At 30.0% G+C, this 18,006-nt stretch overlaps 2 protein-coding genes and 1 pseudogene across 2 annotated transcripts in view; 1 reads left to right on the top strand and 2 right to left on the bottom strand.

The window, feature by feature from the left end:
- The window catches only part of LOC119677292, an 8,722-nt gene extending 4,607 nt beyond the window's left edge, over positions 1–4,115 (top strand). Inside the window, exon 3 of the mRNA XM_038088564.1 lies at positions 4,032–4,115. Coding sequence (XP_037944492.1) covers positions 4,032–4,115 — 84 coding nt within the window. The remainder of the gene's footprint in view (positions 1–4,031) is intronic.
- Positions 4,116–6,297: 2,182 nt separating this feature from the next.
- On the bottom strand, positions 6,298–7,657 carry LOC119677291 (annotated as a pseudogene).
- A 6,124-nt stretch (positions 7,658–13,781) lies between these two features.
- LOC119677290 (very-long-chain 3-oxooacyl-coA reductase let-767-like) overlaps positions 13,782–18,006 on the bottom strand; it is a 10,777-nt gene continuing 6,552 nt past the window's right edge. Inside the window, exon 3 of the mRNA XM_038088563.1 lies at positions 13,782–13,943. Within this exon, the coding sequence (XP_037944491.1) occupies positions 13,782–13,943 (162 nt within the window). The remainder of the gene's footprint in view (positions 13,944–18,006) is intronic.

Genomic DNA, 18,006 nt, shown 5'->3' with positions numbered 1-18,006 from the left:
CCCCTAGCTCTGCGCAATGCAACTATTTCCTTGCGCATTTCAGTCATCTCTTTTGCCCAATCCTCGTTTCGTTTCATCATCATATACACCATTTGTTTTAGTTGCTCCATACCCACCTGTTGAGCTCGTCCAGCTCTATTCGGTTGAGCTATATTTTCAAGTTCTATTTCCATGGCAAGTGTATACTATCTCGCAGTATTACAAACTCATTTAAACTGTCTTGAATGTTAGTTAGTGAAATATTCCTAAATTACTTATTTACACTGAGTAATTATTATATAAGTCAAATTATTTGAATATATTAATTTGACTGAATTCGAAATTCGATATTAATTAAAGCTCCGGGGGGTGTTTCAGTGTTGCGACCACACCATTTCACCTAAGACAGGTATTTTTTTTTTTTTTCAGTAAGAGATATGATAAAGACGAAGGTTTATAATACAGATCAAACTACCATCTAAATTCACAAAACAATAAAAAAACCTGGATCAAGGACAACTTTATTCCGCACTGGTGCTGTGTAAAGGAACCTTGAACCCAGCGAGTAAATGTCTAACCTGTGATTTTTCCACACTTACAGTTTTACTTGTTGCAAGCTTATAAACCTGGATTCAAAAAAAAAAAAATTAAACAAACTACTCCCTGTACTTACAATTACTCAGCTTACAATGAGCAGTCAACTTCACACACCCGCGGTTCTGTGTGAAGGAACCTCATTGAAACAATATAAAACAGAATTACACAAACTAACTCTAACTGCAAAGAGGACAAAACTTCACTTTAAATGAATTCTACCTGAAGGAACCTCTAAAGCTATTAGAAGAAATAAAAATAACAATATACTACGCCGCAATACCTACTCGTTACTAACATCGAACAGGCAAGACTGATGTTGCACTCTTAACCCACCGGATTAAGAGGTCAACCGCGCAGTTAAAACAAAAAAATCAAAGAAAAACACAGGCACACAAAAAAAAATATTATAAACCACTCTTTCTCTCTCATCTCACATTTCAAATGTGGCATCTTGTCATTTCTTGAACCAATGCTAGTTGTATTCATCTGTTTTCACATCTTCCTTAACTTGTCGTCATAGGTGTATCTTTCCGTTGATGCTGTCGCGTCTCATTCATTCAAAACGTCATCCCTCTGAAACAATCCATAAATTGAGGACCAAAACTCTACACCAAATGAATTCAGTATCGAGGAATCTCAAAACAAAAAAAAAACTCAGCCTTATCTAACATTGCAATACCTAACTCGTCGTAACGAACAAAGGCAAGTCAGGCGCTAAACATTTAACCCACCGGATTAAAGCTAACTATGTTGACTGGTGTGAATTCAACTACACAAAAAAAACAGCAACTTTGGAATATCTTCAGAAGCAATGAATGAATCCTTTATTCTTTACATTTATCGTTCACTAATTAGAGTCTGCTTCAGCATAAAAGTCTTCTGTTCTCAAATCTTCGTTGGTCCTGTTCGCTCTGTTGTACGTCCATTGTCCCGTCATTGTCTCTTCGTCCGTTGTTTTGTTCGTTGTTTCGTCCGTTGGTTCTTACGTTGGGCGCCATTTGTTGCGCGACCAACTCGAATCCTGTTGTCTGTCTTCATTTTGTCATCTGTTGGTATGTTGCTCTGTTATTTCGTCGTTGTCTCGTCTTACGTTCGTGTCGTTGGGCGCCATTTGTTGTGCGACCAACCCGAATTCTCTTGTCTGTCTTCATTTTGTCATCTGTTGGTATGTTGCTCTGTTATTTCGTCGTTGTCTCGTCTTACTTTCGTGACGTTGGGCGCCATTTGTTGCGTCTACCTGTTGGTAGTTCCGCGTCCTCAGAAACCACTCATGGCACGGTGGCTAGCCCGGTATGCTCGCCGGTGTTGGGGTGGGGTTCTTGGCAACTGAGGAATCGCTGCAGACAACAACAAAAAAAAATTCGTGCCATGTTTTTTTTTAGTTCGTATCCTAACTAACCAAATCTATCTATAATCCATTAATATTTCATTTATACATTTATTTATATTCATATAATAATATTCAAATAATGAGTATGATATTCACATAATAATCTAACTTCATTAATTATTTCAATGCTTAAAAACAAAAAACTATTATTTATCTAATTCATTCTACTTGACCTAAATTACTTCAATATATCTACGCAAAAAAAAAAATATATATATAACTAAAGCTATTATTATTTATTTGGGTTTCTTAAATTTAAAAAAATCCTCATCGAATAATGTGGGGAGAGTCTTGCCCTTGATGGTCACTACTACTGCAGCTGCCTTAGGAAGTTCGGTATACGCCAGGCTTGCACCTAGGTCGCTGGTCCTACCTCTGGATAACCCTACCGCTTTCATTTCAGTCATGATGGACTTTTCCACTCCCCAGTCGACGTTCTTAACAGCACCAGCTTGTATCGCCATGTTTTCTTTGAATGTGGGAAACACTGGTAATACATCCGGTAATGCTTGAGTGCTGTTCGTAAAATGTTTCATTTTTAAAATCACGTGAAAATAGTTGAATACAATTTCTTTTTAAGGAATCCCTGTCTTAGGAAAAATGATTGGAACGTCGCACTAACACCACCCCTTTATATAGATTCAACAAAATCTCATAATGAAGTTATAAACAAAATAATAATAAATAAAAAAATATATTCTTGTAACTTTTTTTTTTTTTTTATTATATACTATAAATACAGAAATTGTTTTATGACGTTTATAATATAATTTCAAAGTAGTAATAAAAATTTTACCAAATATTTCCCCATATATAGATATTTACGTTATTTCATATATGGATATTTACAATATTTCCTATATAGATATTTACAATGTTTCATATATATATATAGATATTTACAAAGAATTTCATATATACATATTTTTCTAATAAAATTTTACTAAATATTTACATTATTCACTAATGTCTTCAATATATATATATATATTTTTATCAAAAATAATATAATAAACCTATTGTGATTACCAGGTTTTTATTCATTCCTTTCTCAACAACTATTTTTTTTTCTTTGTTATACTTATTATGGTGACAATTGGTGTATATACAAAAAAAAACTTCCCTAACCAAAACACCAACAAAAGAATAGAAAATAGAAAAAGAAAATTGTAGTACTGATAATAAACATGAAACCAAAAGAAAAAAATATTCAATTATAAAACACTCAGTTTTTAACTGAGTAAATTAGTTATCTCTTTTACGTTTGCTATTTGTTCTCATAGCTTACCTTGCAGCCGCAGAAATGACGTCACTCCAGCCACCGCTGTGACCTATACTATAAATACAGAAATTGTTTTATGACGTTTATGATATAATTTCAAAGTAGTAATAAAAATTTTACCAAATATTTCCCCATATATAGATATTTACGTTATTTCATATATGGATATTTACAATATTTCCTATATAGATATTTACAATGTTTCATATATATGTATATATAGATATTTACAAAGAATTTCATATATACATATTTTTCTAATAAAATTTTACTAAATATTTACATTATTCACTAATGTCTTCAATATATATATATATATTTTTATCAAAAATAATATAATAAACCTATTGTGATTACCAGGTTTTTATTCATTCCTTTCTCAACAACTATTTTTTTTTCTTTGTTATACTTATTATGGTGACAATTGGTGTATATACAAAAAAAAACTTCCCTAACCAAAACACCAACAAAAGAATAGAAAATAGAAAAAGAAAATTGTAGTACTGATAATAAACATGAAACCAAAAGAAAAAAATATTCAATTATAAAACACTCAGTTTTTAACTGAGTAAATTAGTTATCTCTTTTACGTTTGCTATTTGTTCTCATAGCTTACCTTGCAGCCGCAGAAATGACGTCACTCCAGCCACCGCTGTGACCTAGCTATAAATTCAAAAATCCCAAACAACTAAACAAAGAAATAAATATTTAGACATCAGTGGTTGTAATTGATTTTTTTTTTTCTTTTCTGATATGTTGATATTTTTCTCTTTGATATTACAGATTGATCCAAAAACAAAAAAAAATTATAGTTATCAAGTCATTCAAAACAGTTTTCTTCTTGTAAATGATAAAACAACCAAATAAAATATATATCTTTTTTATTCTTTTTTTCTAATTTAATATAAGATTAATAATAACTAAATAATAAATTTAATAAAAACATAAATGAAATTATGCAGTTAAAGCTTTAAAGTTTTTTTTTTTTTTTTTATTCTTTTCTTTTATTCAAATTGTATCCTTAATAGCTGGAATACCTGGCCACCGTTGTATCCTAACGGTGGATCCAGTTGCCGTTACTGTCCTTCAGTTCCTGTTGTTTCCTTTTACGTCTGTTAGATATTGAGTGCGATGATTTTTATTCAAATTCTTATGATCAGTTATAGCACTTTTTCCTTCTTCTTCTTAAAAAAAGACTTCTTTTCCATCTTTCAATTCATACTTTTATTAATTTTACATAATTTTTTTTTTGTTAAAAATTTATCTATTCTTGAACTTTAGTAACTTTCATTAAATTTAAACAATTTTTGTTAAATATTTAGCTATTTCCGAATTCAGTTCACTTTTTATACCTTATACTAAGATTTTTAATGAATTGGTGCACTTTTAATAAAATTTAATAATAAAAACAAATTCTTGTTAAAAATTCTGCGTTTTTATGTGCTTTTAATAAAATTTAATAATAAAACAAATTCTTGTTAAAATTTTGCGTTTTTATGCACTTTTTATAAAATTTAATAACAAAACAAATTCTTGTTAAAATTTTGCGTTTTTATGCACTTTTTTTAAAATTTAATACAAATTATAATCAATTTTGCATTTTTATTCAATTTTATCAACGTTGAATAAAATTTATCATTAACTTTGAATCTTTGTTCAATTTAATCAACATTTAATAAAAAAAATTTTTAATTAATTTTTGGATTTTTTATTCACTTTATTCAAGTTTAAAAACAATTTTTAATTAATTTGGAAACTTTGTTCACTTTTCATAAATTAAATTTAAAAAAAAATTTTCTTTTGTCGACTTTTAATAACGAACGTGAACTGATATGTTCCACTTGCCGTTCTCAGAAAACACCAAAATACAAGAGACCGAATCAAGCCTCCGCTGGCTCTTTTATAGTCAATTTGTCTAACTGCTCAATCCTCCTGCCACGTTAGTGATCCTGTTAACTCTTTGGTTACTGTAGACTGCCCTTGAAAAGTTTTCACCACTCTCCTAGTTGGCTTTGCTGGTTTTGTTTTGTGTTTATTTAATTGTTGGAGGGTGATGACCTCTAAGAAAGCTTACTTTATTTTTTCCTTCCAATAAAGTTAAAATTTGTCTTAAGTGTATCAGTGTATTATTTGTACTTGGCAATACCATCTTTTATATCTAAGTCAAACTTTACTGGAGCTTTCGACCTAATTCGCCTCAATTATATCGATCAAAACAAAACGAAACAAAAGCTTTTACACGATTTTTATATATTATTTTGTCTGTGCGAGCAATGCACATGAATAAATTGTAAAGAAAAAAAATAAGTGATATCAGTGCAATATTTATATATTTATATATAAAAAAAAGAAAAAATGTTTAAAAAACAAAAACATTATGAGATGAACAGGTGCGAGGTCGAATGGTGACTTGCTCGGCCAACTAACCAAAAAAAAAAAACAACACCACAGGCAGAGACATTGGCTGATTTTTTTATGGACATCGCGGGAAGTTCGAGGTAATGTCTGTAACATTTACTTCATTCTTATTGGATTAAATATTCTATTCCCTCACAGGCCTACATAACAGGATCGATAGTGTCGATGTTGCCTGCAACATGGAACACACTCGTAAGAATTTACATGTAGGCTCTCTCTTTTTTTTTTTTTTTTCTTAGTTGGAATTACTTATATTTCTGTGCCCAATGTGTGGCTTCGATCCACGCCCTATGTTAGAGTCTCATGCTCTACCGACTGAGCTACTAAATACCTTATCTATCTGGACTATTTTCTCTAATACACTTAATATTTTTCTAATATATATTTCTTTTCTCCTCCTGGTGTCTTGACCTTAGTTCTAAAAACATAGTTTACCTTTGCTTCCGCCCAGTGTCAATATCATTGAAAAATCATTGTGAATTAGAAAAGTGACAAGAAGTCTTTTTAAATACAAATGTAATCAATGTACCTTTCCTACTCTTATCAGTATAAAAAAAATTAATATTTAAATATAAAATCTATTATTTTTTTTTTCTTTGTAATCGCATGAAAATTAATGCGAAATAAAATAATTCATTTGATTAATTATCCCTTACAAGGACGCTTTACAATTGCTGTTACCAACCATCAGTTCTACTAGTAAAACAAGTAACGGCCCACCAGCAGCAAATATACTTATTCTAATGTTATCATAGCAGTGTGTGACTTTCTGATATTTAACTTGTTGAAACACATCTATGTATTTCATATTCAGCATAAACAACTCCTTCGCTATATAACAATATGCCTAATCCTGTGCATATAGTAATCAAATTGCCTTCAGGACTGGTATCACGTGTATCACCACCCATATCGCGAGATGTCAGTTTTCTAATATTCTGCAAGGTTCTTGCATCTGATAACATTATAAACGATCGATAAGCAACTACACATAGTTCATAAAAATAATAAATTAAGATAACGTTATACTGACAGTCTGTCAGCTTACGAGAAAATTTTTGTTTGAAAGTTTCAACATTAAACATGTGCATATAATCATTTAGCGATAACGCAGCTATTTCCTTAAATTCGTTATTGGAACACAATGACCATAATCTTTTCTCTGTATGACAATCCTTCACAAATATTGGATTAATTGTATCAAAAATAGGACCACAGTCCGGAAACTTTATGTCATCTTCATTAGCACACCCAAGTGCTAAACGGGAGACTTCAGAACCTGATACTATAACTTCGTCATCTGACCAACACTTTTCCATTACTACCTTTTGATATCTATTTTCGCCTAAGCAGACTGGATCACGGGTCGGTAAACGACAAACAGCCCTATCTGAAGAGTTATGTGCACCAGTAGCTAACATTGAACTATTCAGATTTACTTCTATAGTATGTACGCTGCCTTGTACATCCGAGTGGTTAATATTTCTATTGGTTAATGCTTGAATTACATCCACTCGCCTCATATTTACATCTTGCGTTAAAACATCTCTGGGCGTTTCTTCAAAATTTACACTACGTAAATCTTTAAGTTTCTCATCACGTGTACACAGACAATCACCTATCAAGGGTGTAAAATTCGAGGACTCCTCATGTTGATCTAACGTTTCCACGTCACAACCAAGATCATCTGGTTTGTCTGATCTAACACGATCCACCTGCTCTTCTACCTGTAAATCTTGCCTGTGCGCTGTCATTGAAAACATTTCTGGTATACTCCACTTTGGTAACTTTACTTCTTCTGGCGGTGCTACTGTTTCACCCCTAGCTCTGCGCAATGCAACTATTTCCTTGCGCATTTCAGTCATCTCTTTTGCCCAATCCTCGTTTCGTTTCATCATCATATACACCATTTGTTTTAGTTGCTCCATACCCACCTGTTGAGCTCGTCCAGCTCTATTCGGTTGAGCTATATTTTCAAGTTCTATTTCCATGGCAAGTGTATACTATCTCGCAGTATTACAAACTCATTTAAACTGTCTTGAATGTTAGTTAGTGAAATATTCCTAAATTACTTATTTACACTGAGTAATTATTATATAAGTCAAATTATTTGAATATATTAATTTGACTGAATTCGAAATTCGATATTAATTAAAGCTCCGGGGGGTGTTTCAGTGTTGCGACCACACCATTTCACCTAAGACAGGTATTTTTTTTTTTTTTCAGTAAGAGATATGATAAAGACGAAGGTTTATAATACAGATCAAACTACCATCTAAATTCACAAAACAATAAAAAAACCTGGATCAAGGACAACTTTATTCCGCACTGGTGCTGTGTAAAGGAACCTTGAACCCAGCGAGTAAATGTCTAACCTGTGATTTTTCCACACTTACAGTTTTACTTGTTGCAAGCTTATAAACCTGGATTCAAAAAAAAAAAAATTAAACAAACTACTCCCTGTACTTACAATTACTCAGCTTACAATGAGCAGTCAACTTCACACACCCGCGGTTCTGTGTGAAGGAACCTCATTGAAACAATATAAAACAGAATTACACAAACTAACTCTAACTGCAAAGAGGACAAAACTTCACTTTAAATGAATTCTACCTGAAGGAACCTCTAAAGCTATTAGAAGAAATAAAAATAACAATATACTACGCCGCAATACCTACTCGTTACTAACATCGAACAGGCAAGACTGATGTTGCACTCTTAACCCACCGGATTAAGAGGTCAACCGCGCAGTTAAAACAAAAAAATCAAAGAAAAACACAGGCACACAAAAAAAAATATTATAAACCACTCTTTCTCTCTCATCTCACATTTCAAATGTGGCATCTTGTCATTTCTTGAACCAATGCTAGTTGTATTCATCTGTTTTCACATCTTCCTTAACTTGTCGTCATAGGTGTATCTTTCCGTTGATGCTGTCGCGTCTCATTCATTCAAAACGTCATCCCTCTGAAACAATCCATAAATTGAGGACCAAAACTCTACACCAAATGAATTCAGTATCGAGGAATCTCAAAACAAAAAAAAACTCAGCCTTATCTAACATTGCAATACCTAACTCGTCGTAACGAACAAAGGCAAGTCAGGCGCTAAACATTTAACCCACCGGATTAAAGCTAACTATGTTGACTGGTGTGAATTCAACTACACAAAAAAAACAGCAACTTTGGAATATCTTCAGAAGCAATGAATGAATCCTTTATTCTTTACATTTATCGTTCACTAATTAGAGTCTGCTTCAGCATAAAAGTCTCCTGTTCTCAAATCTTCGTTGGTCCTGTTCGCTCTGTTGTACGTCCATTGTCCCGTCATTGTCTCTTCGTCCGTTGTTTTGTTCGTTGTTTCGTCCGTTGGTTTTTACGTTGGGCGCCATTTGTTGCGCGACCAACTCGAATCCTCTTGTCTGTCTTCATTTTGTCATCTGTTGGTATGTTGCTCTGTTATTTCGTCGTTGTCTCGTCTTACGTTCGTGTCGTTGGGCGCCATTTGTTGCGTCTACCTGTTGGTAGTTCCGCGTCCTCAGAAACCACTCATGGCACGGTGGCTAGCCCGGTATGCTCGCCGGTGTTGGGGTGGGGTTCTTGGCAACTGAGGAATCGCTGCAGACAACAACAAAAAAAAATTCGTGCCATGTTTTTTTTTTAGTTCGTATCCTAACTAACCAAATCTATCTATAATCCATTAATATTTCATTTATACATTTATTTATATTCATATAATAATATTCAAATAATGAGTATGATATTCACATAATAATCTAACTTCATTAATTATTTCAATGCTTAAAAACAAAAAACTATTATTTATCTAATTCATTCTACTTGACCTAAATTACTTCAATATATCTACGCAAAAAAAAAAATATATATATAACTAAAGCTATTATTATTTATTTGGGTTTCTTAAATTTAAAAAAATCCTCATCGAATAATGTGGGGAGAGTCTTGCCCTTGATGGTCACTACTACTGCAGCTGCCTTAGGAAGTTCGGTATACGCCAGGCTTGCACCTAGGTCGCTGGTCCTACCTCTGGATAACCCTACCGCTTTCATTTCAGTCATGATGGACTTTTCCACTCCCCAGTCGACGTTCTTAACAGCACCAGCTTGTATCGCCATGTTTTCTTTGAATGTGGGAAACACTGGTAATACATCCGGTAATGCTTGAGTGCTGTTCGTAAAATGTTTCATTTTTAAAATCACGTGAAAATAGTTGAATACAATTTCTTTTTAAGGAATCCCTGTCTTAGGAAAAATGATTGGAACGTCGCACTAACACCACCCCTTTATATAGATTCAACAAAATCTCATAATGAAGTTATAAACAAAATAATAATAAATAAAAAAATATATTCTTGTAACTTTTTTTTTTTTTTTATTATATACTATAAATACAGAAATTGTTTTATGACGTTTATAATATAATTTCAAAGTAGTAATAAAAATTTTACCAAATATTTCCCCATATATAGATATTTACGTTATTTCATATATGGATATTTACAATATTTCCTATATAGATATTTACAATGTTTCATATATATATATAGATATTTACAAAGAATTTCATATATACATATTTTTCTAATAAAATTTTACTAAATATTTACATTATTCACTAATGTCTTCAATATATATATATATTTTTATCAAAAATAATATAATAAACCTATTGTGATTACCAGGTTTTTATTCATTCCTTTCTCAACAACTATTTTTTTTTCTTTGTTATACTTATTATGGTGACAATTGGTGTATATACAAAAAAAAACTTCCCTAACCAAAACACCAACAAAAGAATAGAAAATAGAAAAAGAAAATTGTAGTACTGATAATAAACATGAAACCAAAAGAAAAAAATATTCAATTATAAAACACTCAGTTTTTAACTGAGTAAATTAGTTATCTCTTTTACGTTTGCTATTTGTTCTCATAGCTTACCTTGCAGCCGCAGAAATGACGTCACTCCAGCCACCGCTGTGACCTATACTATAAATACAGAAATTGTTTTATGACGTTTATGATATAATTTCAAAGTAGTAATAAAAATTTTACCAAATATTTCCCCATATATAGATATTTACGTTATTTCATATATGGATATTTACAATATTTCCTATATAGATATTTACAATGTTTCATATATATGTATATATAGATATTTACAAAGAATTTCATATATACATATTTTTCTAATAAAATTTTACTAAATATTTACATTATTCACTAATGTCTTCAATATATATATATATATTTTTATCAAAAATAATATAATAAACCTATTGTGATTACCAGGTTTTTATTCATTCCTTTCTCAACAACTATTTTTTTTTCTTTGTTATACTTATTATGGTGACAATTGGTGTATATACAAAAAAAAACTTCCCTAACCAAAACACCAACAAAAGAATAGAAAATAGAAAAAGAAAATTGTAGTACTGATAATAAACATGAAACCAAAAGAAAAAAATATTCAATTATAAAACACTCAGTTTTTAACTGAGTAAATTAGTTATCTCTTTTACGTTTGCTATTTGTTCTCATAGCTTACCTTGCAGCCGCAGAAATGACGTCACTCCAGCCACCGCTGTGACCTAGCTATAAATTCAAAAATCCCAAACAACTAAACAAAGAAATAAATATTTAGACATCAGTGGTTGTAATTGATTTTTTTTTTTCTTTTCTGATATGTTGATATTTTTCTCTTTGATATTACAGATTGATCCAAAAACAAAAAAAAATTATAGTTATCAAGTCATTCAAAACAGTTTTCTTCTTGTAAATGATAAAACAACCAAATAAAATATATATCTTTTTTATTCTTTTTTTCTAATTTAATATAAGATTAATAATAACTAAATAATAAATTTAATAAAAACATAAATGAAATTATGCAGTTAAAGCTTTAAAGTTTTTTTTTTTTTTTTTATTCTTTTCTTTTATTCAAATTGTATCCTTAATAGCTGGAATACCTGGCCACCGTTGTATCCTAACGGTGGATCCAGTTGCCGTTACTGTCCTTCAGTTCCTGTTGTTTCCTTTTACGTCTGTTAGATATTGAGTGCGATGATTTTTATTCAAATTCTTATGATCAGTTATAGCACTTTTTCCTTCTTCTTCTTAAAAAAAGACTTCTTTTCCATCTTTCAATTCATACTTTTATTAATTTTACATAATTTTTTTTTTGTTAAAAATTTATCTATTCTTGAACTTTAGTAACTTTCATTAAATTTAAACAATTTTTTTTAAATATTTAGCTATTTCCGAATTCAGTTCACTTTTTATACCTTATACTAAGATTTTTAATGAATTGGTGCACTTTTAATAAAATTTAATAATAAAAACAAATTCTTGTTAAAAATTCTGCGTTTTTATGTGCTTTTAATAAAATTTAATAATAAAACAAATTCTTGTTAAAATTTTGCGTTTTTATGCACTTTTTATAAAATTTAATAACAAAACAAATTCTTGTTAAAATTTCGCGTTTTTATGCACTTTTTTTAAAATTTAATACAAATTATAATCAATTTTGCATTTTTATTCAATTTTATCAACGTTGAATAAAATTTATCATTAACTTTGAATCTTTGTTCAATTTAATCAACATTTAATAAAAAAATTTTTAATTAATTTTTGGATTTTTTATTCACTTTAGTCAAGTTTAAAAACAATTTTTAATTAATTTGGAAACTTTGTTCATTTTTCATAAATTAAATTTAAAAAAAATTTTCTTTTGTCGACTTTTAATAACGAACGTGAACTAATATGTCCCACTTGCCGTTCTCAGAAAACACCAAAATACAAGAGACCGAATCAAGCCTCCGCTGGCTCTTTTATAGTCAATTTGTCTAACTGCTCAATCCTCCTGCCACGTTAGTGATCCTGTTAACTCTTTGGTTACTGTAGACTGCCCTTGAAAAGTTTTCACCACTCTCCTAGTTGGCTTTGCTGATTTTGTTTTGTGTTTATTTAATTGTTGGAGGGTGATGACCTCTAAGAAAGCTTACTTTATTTTTTCCTTCCAATAAAGTTAAAATTTGTCTTAAGTGTATCAGTGTATTATTTGTACTTGGCAATACCATCTTTTATATCTAAGTCAAACTTTACTGGAGCTTTCGACCTAATTCGCCTCAATTATATCGATCAAAACAAAACGAAACAAAAGCTTTTACACGATTTTTATATATTATTTTGTCTGTGCGAGCAATGCACATGAATAAATTGTAAAGAAAAAAAATAAGTGATATCAGTGCAATATTTATATATTTATATATAAAAAAAAGAAAAAATGTTTAAAAAACAAAAACATTATGAGATGAACAGGTGCGAGGTCGAATGATGACTTGCTCGGCCAACTAACCAAAAAAAAAAAACAACACCACAGGCAGAGACATTGGCTGATTTTTTTATGGACATCGCGGGAAGTTCGAGGTAATGTCTGTAACATTTACTTCATTCTTATTGGATTAAATATTCTATTCCCTCACAGGCCTACATAACATTATTCATACAAAAAAACAGATACTCACCGCAGCTGTTATGATGACGTCATCCGCTCACCGCTGTTCACTGCTAAACTGGAAATTATGATTTATTAGTTTGTAACGTCACTTTTGGGGTGACGTTCAAAAATATATAGTTTTTGCTGGGGTGTCCTCAGCCGTCGTCCAGGGTCGGAACAATCAAATTTATATTCGCTGAGACAGAGTTTTGATTGATAAGAAAAAGAAACGTAATTTTGTAATATTTTATTAAAAACTTATTTACTCCAATAAAAAAATATGTATCAAACAAAATGCATTTATAATTCAAATAAATCTCTACGTATCATAGCGGTGAAGTTATGTCTCCTGAACACGTAAATTGTATGCTCTCAATTACACGGGATCACTGCTGTAAAAGATAACAATGCTTTTGCGGTTGGCTTTGGTTTATGTGTTGAGAGGACTCCTGGTAGGACTGCGTGACACCCTGGGGTTCTCTTCTCCTTTTCGTAAACGACGGATGCTCTGCGTTAAGAAATATAATAATTTGGCTGAATGAGCCAGGTTAAACAAAAAAATGATAATAATTTAATAATTTGACCGAATGGGCCAGGTTTATATTACTTCGGCTGAATGAGCCAGATTTTGGTTTAATGAACCAGTGGGCTGAATACCACTGCCAGCGTACTTGTCACTTCCAAAGTGAAGTTCCAAGTCCTCGGTCATATCATATGCGATTCCTTTTATACAGAATGTGCCGGAGCGTTGATCATTTTGCTGCATATTTTGTACTATTTGTGTTATTTTTTTTGTGCTTTTCTTGCGTACTTTGTGTTTATTATAGTGCAAGAAAAGCTTTTCTTTGTGTTTTGTTCAACAAAAGCTTTCATGCTTTGACATTTCTTGTTGCTTGTATTAGTTTGTACCGTTTACTTTGTAACATGTGCGCGTGTATTTTTTGTTTTAAATTTAATAAAATTTATTTAGATAAATAAAATTAATTACTTAAAAAAATTAAAATTTTAATAATAATTTTGTAAAATTATTTAATAATTAATATTTCCAATAAAATAAATATTAGTGAATTTAATATTAGTGAAAATAAATATTAATAAGTCTCGGTGTATATTTATGTAGACGGAAATTTGATGTAAAAATGTTCGTCCTTACAAGATAAAACAAAAAAAAAGAGGAAAAAAACACGACTTCTGGATAAATGATGTGTATTTACAGTCAATATCTATTATATATATATCTTCTGCTTAAAAATTTCTTTTTTCTTTAACAAATTAATACCAAAAGAAAAAAACTTATACCAAAAAAAAATGAAACAAAAAATTGAACTCAGTTGACTTAAAAAAATTTAATACCTTACTTCTACAATCTAAGTTTCTAATCTAAGATTTGAAAAAAAAAAAATTAATTTCAAATAATTTGATAGCATACAATTTATATCTAACTTATTAAGATAAATAAAGGAATTGAATTCAATGAAATTAATCTAATTTAATACATTATTTTTCTGGTCTGCGTTTTGTTGCGATATATGTTGCCAAGTTAATATAATTTAGGGATATTTTTTTTTGGTTGTGTTGCTATGTGGATGCTAAGTATGTACATTAAAGTATTTAAGAGTGTGGATATTAAATATGGTGAAAGCTCATATGTTGTAAGAGTATCTGTGCGAGTGGTTTTAGGACAATCATTATCTAGCTCAACTTCCGAATGTTGACCCGAAAAGAACATTATCGAGGATAGCTGTGACGAGCGGGGACATAAAATATCTTGCGGAAGAAAACGTTGCACGTGAATCGATGTCAGTTAAAAGAGAAAGACATTATTTTTATTAAATGAAATTATTAAATGAAAAATTAACAGAAAAAAATAGAAATTCCTAAAACAAATGTACAATTTAAAAAATCCACCTTTTAGTGCTACAAAAAATATTGTGCATAACATTTAATGTATGCTAATGTGAATGCTTTTTTTTTTAAAAAAAACAAAAAAATCAAAATTCAAGTTTATCAGTGAAACAAAAATAATTAAAAATACAATCTACGCTCCATACAATTTTATTTAATTCGTGAAGAAATTTCTAAACTGATCTTGCCACATAACCGTTGAGTTAAAACAATAACTACATAGTTGTCTTCGTATGTCTATGAACCACTAACTGGTAACAGTGAATTTTTATAAATTAGATGGCGGTGAATTAATAAAATCACACACTTATTTATTGGCATGAATAAGGCAGCAAAGAACATCATACTGAAGGGCAAAAACCACATATTGAAGAAAAAGATTTTTTCTCATTTTGCAAATGGATTGATTATCCCAAATTTATAAAATATTCACAAAAAGCCGCAACAACAACAACAGCTATGTGGCGAACAAATAAAAAAAAATTATTATTTAATTTAAATAATATACACATATTTATAAAGTTTTTCTAAGGATTTTTTATTATTATATAATTTTTATAATTGATTGAATATTTAATTAAATTAATTTTTGATACAGAAGGAGTTAGAAAATTAAGTTTGTGCATTTATAGTATGATTGGTTCATTTTATTTTCTTATTATTTTAGTTAGGATAATATTTTCCTATAATTTAAATTTGGTTATCAACATAGATTTAAAGAAAAAAAACAAATAGATAAACGTAATACATATGTATTTATATAGGCAGCAAACTATATACTATAAAAATATTTAAGAGTACGAATATAAAGTGGGTTTGTGGTTTTGTTCTATTTATAAGTTTTATTGCTGGTGACGTCATCAACGAGTAGGCGTATCCGTGAAAAAGAGTAGCGTGGTAAAAGAGTGCTACTTATCATAATCCTCTCTTTTTTTTTTGATTTCTTTTGTGATTTTATTTTTTGTTGTTTTTGCATGTATACATACATATTTCACATTTCTTTCGTTTTATTAATTTAAATTTAAAATTTTATCTTATATTATTCTTTTCCATTATTATTTGATTTTCTTCATTCTTTTTTTTATTTTTTTTGTTATATAATTTTTTGGTTTTTTTAATGCCAATAATTTCATTTGCATGATTATATTAAATGATGGTACAGATCGTAGAGTTCCACAAATTTCTTCTGTATATCTTCTTTATAAATTATTTTAATTAATTTCACTTTGTTACATAAGTTTACTTTTAATTTAGAAGGCAATGTCGTGAATTTAATCTTCGAGAGCTTTTAATATCTTTCTTTGAAAATGAGTCTTTCTTTAAAATGAAAACTATATGGTACTGACAATAGAATTCCACAAATTTCTTGTCTGTATCCTATAAAATAATTTATTTTAGTTATTTTCGCATTCCAGTTAGTTCATTTCTTTCTTGTGAGGCTTCAAATGTTTATTTTTTTTTTTTATGAATTTATTTTCAATTTTTTAGTGCGGTAGTTTAGTTTAATTAAAGCCTACTTTAAGTTATAGTTCACTTGTAATCTTTCACTTGAATTTGGGAGTGCGGCAAGGAACGAAAATTTCACTTAACAACTCTGCGACGGTTTCTGTGAGAATTATTGCATATTTTTTATTCGCCAGTATTATTTTTAAATATAACGATTTTGAAAATTATTTTCGTTCAATTTAGCCGATTTTCTATATTCAATGTTTAATGTTCCAACTAGACAGCGCTTATTTCGTGTATATTTTCTCATTCACAACATAAAAGGAAAAGTTATTCTTTTTTTTTTCTATATTCTTTTACATTACTTGCAGTTCAATTTATAACAACAACAAAATAAAATTTAAAATACAAAAAAACTATCTATAATTTTACCAAGAAGCAAAAAAAAAACAAACTGCCGCGGTTATCACATGTAATGGTTAAAAATCACGAGTCAAAGACAGCTCTTGTTTCACTGACTGCCGCTTTTATTCTCCTTTTTCGTAACTGGTAAAATATAAGTTCCAGTTATGCGTTTGACGATCAATGAACCTAGCTTTCCCTCCGACAGACTTCAGATGTTTTATTTCTTTTGCGTACTACTTTTTTTTCGCTGCAGTTCTTTTAATCATATGTGCGAGCATCAATTTATGCAAAAAGTTCTCCTCGCAGAAGCTCTTTTGACATTTCTTGTGTTTGTGCCTTTGTTTTGATTTAAGGTGTGATTGTTTTTTTTTTGACTTCGTGTCTGTAGTGGTCGCGATAAATATTTACATTTATTCATTAAAATTAAAATAAAGATTAAAGTGTAACAAATATAAATATAAATAATAAAGAAACAAGGTAGGAGTAATATTTAGCTTAAACTTAAAGATTTATTACTTAATGAGAAAAATGAAAACCTGCAAAAACGCATAACGCATAACTTGACAGCTGACAAAGCCACAAACTATTTGTTATGAAAAGCAACTAAAAATATTAACAACTCTGTAATGCATCAACCACCTCTGAGAAAAGCAAATGGGACTTGGGGTAGAACCAACTCCGAAAAAGTTGAACTTTTTTGCTGCTAACTTCGAAGCTACGTTTAGTAACCCGAAACAGCAAAATAGCGACGTAGCACAAAGCAGCTCTACTCGGAATATTGCAGTAATGAAAGTCTCCATAACAGAGATAAAAATAATACAAAAAATAAGATCAAATTAAACAAATCACCGGGATATGATAGTGTTACGGAAAAGATTCTGACTGAGCTGTTTGAACAAACACTTGTATACCTGAGAAATATATTTAATTGTGCTTTTCGCCTTAGGTATTTTCCAAAAGTATGGAAAGTATCAGAAGTGATAACTATACCCAAACCAAATAAAGACATAACTCTCACAAGCTTTTACAGACCAATTAGCAAATTGACTAATTATGTCAAAATTGTT

Source organism: Teleopsis dalmanni, chromosome 2, assembly GCF_002237135.1.
Source record: "Teleopsis dalmanni isolate 2A chromosome 2, ASM223713v2, whole genome shotgun sequence".
NCBI classification, from domain to species: domain Eukaryota; kingdom Metazoa; phylum Arthropoda; class Insecta; order Diptera; family Diopsidae; genus Teleopsis; species Teleopsis dalmanni.
Note: the sequence above shows the minus strand (reverse complement) of the source record. Positions and strands in the feature narration are given on the sequence as shown.